Here is a 6,034-nt window from a genome sequence, read left to right on the forward strand (position 1 = left end):
CACAGCCCGCTACAGAACATCGCCCCTAGGGCAGCCACAAGATGGCGCCGGGCAGCCGCTGGCGGGGCGCGGCCCGCCCGTCCCTGCCCATCCCCGCTCCTATGGCAACGGAGCCGCGCGGCTCGCAGCTGGCCGGGCACGGTGGCCATGAGGGCGGCGAGCGGCCCGCAGCCGGCGGGGGAAGCCGGGGAGACGGGCAGCGATGGCCGCGGCGAGGCGGCGAGCGGCCCGCAGCCGGCGGGGGAAGCCGAGGAGACGGGCAGCGATGGCCGCGGCGAGGCGGCGAGAGGCGGGCAGCCCTGTGAGCGCGGCGGCCCCCGGCTCGCCTCACTGCCCCTTGTCCGCCTCAGGGTCCCCTCCCCGGCTCTCTGGGCACCACGGGGGTGGGCTCCGGCTTCTTCCTCAGGGGTCCTGCCCCGTCATGGGTCCCCAGAAAGCTTTGGAGGGTGGAGATGGGGAAGGAAAGCGTCGCATCCCTCCCCAGGCCGCCTCCGTGGTGGCCTCATGCAGGGCTGCACCGCTGGGTGCTGCCTTTTTTTAGAGGTAACGTGTTGTGAGGCGTCCCCTTCAGCAAGGACATCTCGGGGGCTTCTTTCATGTCCCCCTGGAAGCACTCTGCTCCAGCTGGGGCTGCTCATGGAGGGACCCCATTGTCCCTTCTCCCAGGTGCCTGGCTCGCTGCCATGGATTTCAGCTCCCTCTGAATCCTGCAGTGCTCCCCTTTAGGTACCCGCTGTGGTACTGCTGTGAGGAATCCCTTGTGGGTCCGGGCATGTCTGAACCCTATCACGTCTGTAAATTGGTCATAAGGTGTGTGAAAGATAAAAGTAGAACGGGACAGGATAAAATTACATTCAGCAAAGCATATTGAGATTGGGGTGGGAGACGTGGGTAAAATCACAGAATCACGGAATTTCTAGGTTGGAAGAGACCTCAAGATCATCGAGTCCAACCTCTGGCCTAACACTAAATAACTGGTTCTTTTGTAATGTGTTTTGCTAACAGGGAAGAAATTTGTGTATGTTGAGCCATCTAGGAGAGTTAAAGAAATCCTTCAAGAAGAGCTTTATTTTCAGAAAGAAGAATACAACATTAAACATCCAGCTGCAGGTCATCTACCTTACGAGCAAATGAAAAGTGTTTGTCAGGGCAAATGGAACAAAAGATGTTTTGAGAACTGCAGCAAAATTACTGATTATAACAAAAAACCCCACCAAAAAAACAACCAACCAACCAAGCAACAACAACAAAAACGGCCTAGAACATTCATGGAATGATCTGGGGAACATTCAGAAACAGAAGAATTGCATATAGTCTCTACTATTTTTTAGCCTGAAATTATTGGGAACATAATTGTTGAGAACATGTAATTCCATATGATCTATCAGTTTAACAAAACAGAAGCAAATACCAAGTGCTAGAGAGGTTTATTACATCTTTCTTTGAAAGAGGTGCTGTAGTTATTAGAATACTTCATCCAGTTCTGAAGTTGGTGTTGAAAAGAAGTTGAGGTAAGAATGAATAAGGTTAGATCAAGGACAGGAAAACAGTGAAGGCAAGTAGAAAATCAGTCTGTTCGGGCAGTTTGAAGGTTATGGAACTACTTGACTATAGTAGGCAAATGAAGAAATGGAAGTCTAAGAGGGAACAAGGTGTTTGGTCTAGATAAGAAACTTAATTCTGAGAATTGGAGGTAAAAATTAGAAGATCAGAATAAAAACAATTAGCATTTTTTAACAAAAAGAGCCTAATGATGGAACAATTTAACAAAGATCAATTAGATTCTCCATTTTAATATAAATTTTAAATATTTTCCATGTAAACAACCCTAGTCCGATCTCATTTGCTAGTTGTGATGCAGAAATGAGTATAAAGCCATGTGACCCATGTGGGACATAACTTACATCGTGGTGGTTTTCTCTTGCAGCCATAGAACTATTCATCTAATTGTAGAAATTTATTTTTCAGACATTTGCAATGTTTAAGGATAGGACAGCTGATCTGTTTGACTGCCAGGCCTGACTGTCTCTACCGGTTAAGCTGCTGTACCTCAGGTTGTGCCTCTCTGCAGAGCCTGCTGAATAAAGCTGGTTCTTGCAGCTTCCCTCATTAGTTTGTTCTAGTGGCTGGCATGTTAAAAAATCATGCCTAATTCATAGCGCTACGTTTCACTGCAGGCTACACAAGTAGAAAAGGTGACTGTTAAATGAAGCCAAATTCTACTTCCTTTGAGCAGAGTTAGGATTTACATACATTGTGTATTTTCACTTCTTTGAAGAAAACATTTCTCTAGCTGTATGCTTGTAAGTATATTTTTGTCAGGACACAGCCTCTCCTCAAGTTTTGGTAGGGCTTTTAAGAACCTTCCTGTTGAAAAAGCCCATGGCATCTGCATGCAAGGGGTATTCTGTGATTCTGTATCCTCTTAAAGCAAAACATAAAACATATGCATGAATTAAGTGGACTGCAAAACCTTGTTTTTTGGGGATACTGTAGGCTTCAGTGTGGTGGCAGTTGACTGAGGCCTAGCAGAAGGAATTTTTGTCCAAGGGTGTAGTGATAGGGCAAGGACTAATGGATTTAAACTAAAAGAAGAGAGATTTAGATTAGATGTAAGAAAGAAATTCTTCACTCAGAGGGTGGTGAGGCCCTGGCCCAGGCTGCCCAGAGAAGCTGTGGATGCCCCATCCCTGGAGGTGCTCAAGGCCAGGCTGGATGGGGCTTTGGGCAACCTGGGCTGGTGGGAGGTGTCCCTGCCCATGGCAGGGGGTTGGAATTAGATGGGCTTTAAGATCCCTTCCAACCCAAACCATTCTGTGATTATATGAATAATTGTGATTGGTACAGTTCAGCTCCTTGCCTTTGTTGGGTCCTTTGTTGATAGTCCTTTTTTTAGTATCCAGGATTTTCTTCGAGAGAAGTTATATATACACTATAATGGAAGTTGCTTGCAGTCAGTATTTGATAGCTTAAGCAGTTTAGAGTCTCAACATCTCTCCATGTGAGTGTTATGTCTAGCACTTAACTTGTTTTTAGCTCTTTAAGAACTCTGATCAATTGTTTTGCCTCCCCTTTTAAAATGTAAATACCAAATCTGATCACGTTATTTCAGTATTTGTATCACTAGTATCCTGGAGAGAATCATCTACTTATTTTAATTTACTTCTCTACTAAAATCTAAAGCTAACATAAGCCAGGGATGTTGAACTATTTGCCAACTGTTACTCCTAAATCTATAACACGTGAATAATATGTATTTAATCTTTTGAATATATAATACATAATTCATCTTTTGTGCCATAATACATGATTCCTGTTCTTAGCCCCACATTCTTTTCTACAGAGTAAACCTGTCCCTTGGTTATACTAAGCTGTGTTTTGTTGCAATAGGCCCGCTGTTGTCTTTCTTAATCATTACACCCTCCACAAATGTGGCAAGGGTAATTTAGCCTTTATTTCCAAATCTGGAAAATTTTGGAAAAAAAATATCTGTCTTGTCTTTTGTGGGATGAAGACCCAAGTGTAGATTTACTCAAAGTGAATTTCAAACAATTGGATTCACAGATGAAAATGTACAAAAGTTAGTTGATGTAACCGGTAGTCTGTCAAATTTAAAGACCATCTGAACATGCAACTGCATTTCTCTGGTTAGGCTCCTTAGGCAATTACAGCACACAGGCAAATGAACTACTTATGTAAGCTCTGTTTATAGTAAATGGAGAAAAAAAAAAGACATTTTGAAAATATAATTCTTGTCCTAGATACCTACCTCTGCATGAGTGATGCTCTGTAAGTGCCTGTTCTGTGCCCAGTGACTGTAAAGGGGATCTGGGCAAGTAGCTGAGCTGCAGATGTTAACATTGGTTTGCTCGATCTGCTCATGTCTGATGTTACTAAGAACTTAACACACCTATTTTGGACTGCATTCATCTGCCAGTGGGTCAAAATAGGAAGGCTTCAATTTGATCACATGAGTGGATGCTACAAAATATACTCTCATAATTTCTGGAGATTCTCTCAATATTACAGAAGTTTAAAGTACTTCAGATAAAACAGAACCACCAAAAAATATTCGTTAGGGGAATGTATAAAATCTGTGTATAAGAAGTTCAGTGTATAATGGTATGTAGAGCACGGTAGTTACAAGCTATGCTTACCGTAATAATGCTATGTATAAAAAGGTCAATTAGATGTTGGTGTGCAAATTACTCAGCAAGAGCCTAGTTCCTTTTTCATTAGTATACATCTAGAGAATTAGAGATGTTCCACAAGTGGCCAGGGCTTTGATTAAAAACCAACTGTCAGGTTGGAGGGCTACTGATTTACACAGTTCAGATGATTCATAAGCTTACTGTTTTACAAAAATTAGATGACTGGTAAATTGTAACCTTTCTACAAAATAAACTAGCTTTTTTTTTTTTTTTTCTTTTTTTTTTTCCTGCTATTGCTTTTATGAGGCCGTTTGGTATTCCAGTATGACCAATAAACCATACTGGTTGCACTTACAGTATTACTGCTGTTTCTTATACATTATAGATCAGCTACATCTTGCTTCAGTTAGCCTAGTAGTCCTAAGCTGTTCCACAGGCACTAACGAGCAACATACACCTTTAGCAATCCAAATTCCTCTCTGAAGATGTCAATCTGGTTTTCATTAGTTATGGAGGATGATTACAGTGTTCTCCCTATTTGTACTGTACTGACCAAAGGGACTGTCTTCTAAATGTTACATTCATCTAGAACAAGTTGTAACAGGATTGTTTTAACAAATTATTAACAGTGTCTCTGGAAGGAATTTGGAGTCTGAAAAAGAATTTCTCCATCGGAGGCCTGAAACCAGCATCCCAGAACAGAAATGGTTTGCTCTTACAGCCTCAGTTCTACTCGAGGCATGCAGCAATGAGAAGTAAGAGTCAACAATAAGAAACTTTCGCTGTAACACCTCACTTTAAAGTTGCAGGATAATATGATTTGGTAATTCATAGATATCTCACTGGACTGCAGATCTATTTTGTTCAATGTTATTCTTCCATCAAATCACCTATATGGCCTTAGAGTAATCACAGCTGGGCAGCTTTATTAATCAGCCAGCAGACTTGAAATCTTTGCAGAAGAAACCTGTTCAGGATTGCTGTGTTGAGTCACCTTGTTTAATATTCTGAAACCTTCTGCAAATGCGGGGAATAATCACTTCTTTCCTGTGAATGGGTGGTGATGTAGGTAATGAACCTTACTTCCCCTTCGCATTCAGCCTTAATGCTTGGAAAAGCCCTCCTCCATCACGTCTCCTGAAAGGAGATTGATCTAGGAACCATTTCAGGCATTTTCACATTTGCCTGCTTTTGCATAGCAAATTGCCATTTGCAGTTGGTGCTCTGGGGCACATATTTCTATCTTTGCAGTCGCTGGAATGTGGCTTTTGTGGAATGGACCTATTCCTTACGAGCTGGTTGCTTTCAGCTATCTTCTCCATGTGCCCATCTTCTCTCTTTTTCTGGAATGTGTTAACTTTGCAGTGAGAAGTGAGAGCTTCCAACCCTGAGGAAATAGAGTTCATTAGCTTTATAAAAAGAATATTATTAGTGCCATAAGGTTGCAGAATATACGAGCTCAGCATATTGGCCATTAGATGAAGCTACTTGTCATGTTCTCAGGGGGTAGTGGTTTAAAAATACAGCTAGCTGCATGAGTTTTATATCAGCACCTCTTTCTTACTGTCTTGATCTGAGCTCTGGAGATACTGGCACCTTAAAAATTAGCCCCTTTTGCCCATAAATGATTGACTAGCACAAATTAGTCTTCCAAGTCTGTTTTGATGTGTCAAACATTAAAATGACCATGCATGGAAATGTAGATCTTTATTTATAAGATTTTGAAGATAGTCCTGGTTGGATAGGGAATTATTTTCTCTTTATAGTTATTTCTATTCATAGCTTCATGCTGATTTTTTACCTGTTGTAGTAGCCAAAACTGATCCATATTTCAGTTAGTGAAGGTGTCACAATCCAAAAATTACAGAATACTTCTGATGACA

At 42.0% G+C, this 6,034-nt stretch overlaps 1 protein-coding gene across 1 annotated transcript; it reads left to right on the forward strand.

Annotated features, from left to right (window-relative positions):
- Window positions 1–147: 147 nt before the first annotated feature.
- On the forward strand, window positions 148–5,073 carry C1H11orf97 (chromosome 1 C11orf97 homolog). The gene is made up of 3 exons (XM_068670311.1): window positions 148–301; window positions 1,006–1,110; window positions 4,781–5,073. The coding sequence occupies exons 1-3, from the start codon at window positions 148–150 to the stop codon at window positions 4,921–4,923; spliced, it is 402 nt and encodes a 133-aa protein (XP_068526412.1). The 3' UTR covers window positions 4,924–5,073.
- The last annotated feature ends 961 nt before the right edge of the window (window positions 5,074–6,034 follow it).

This window comes from Anas acuta, chromosome 1 (assembly GCF_963932015.1).
Source record: "Anas acuta chromosome 1, bAnaAcu1.1, whole genome shotgun sequence".
NCBI classification, from domain to species: domain Eukaryota; kingdom Metazoa; phylum Chordata; class Aves; order Anseriformes; family Anatidae; genus Anas; species Anas acuta.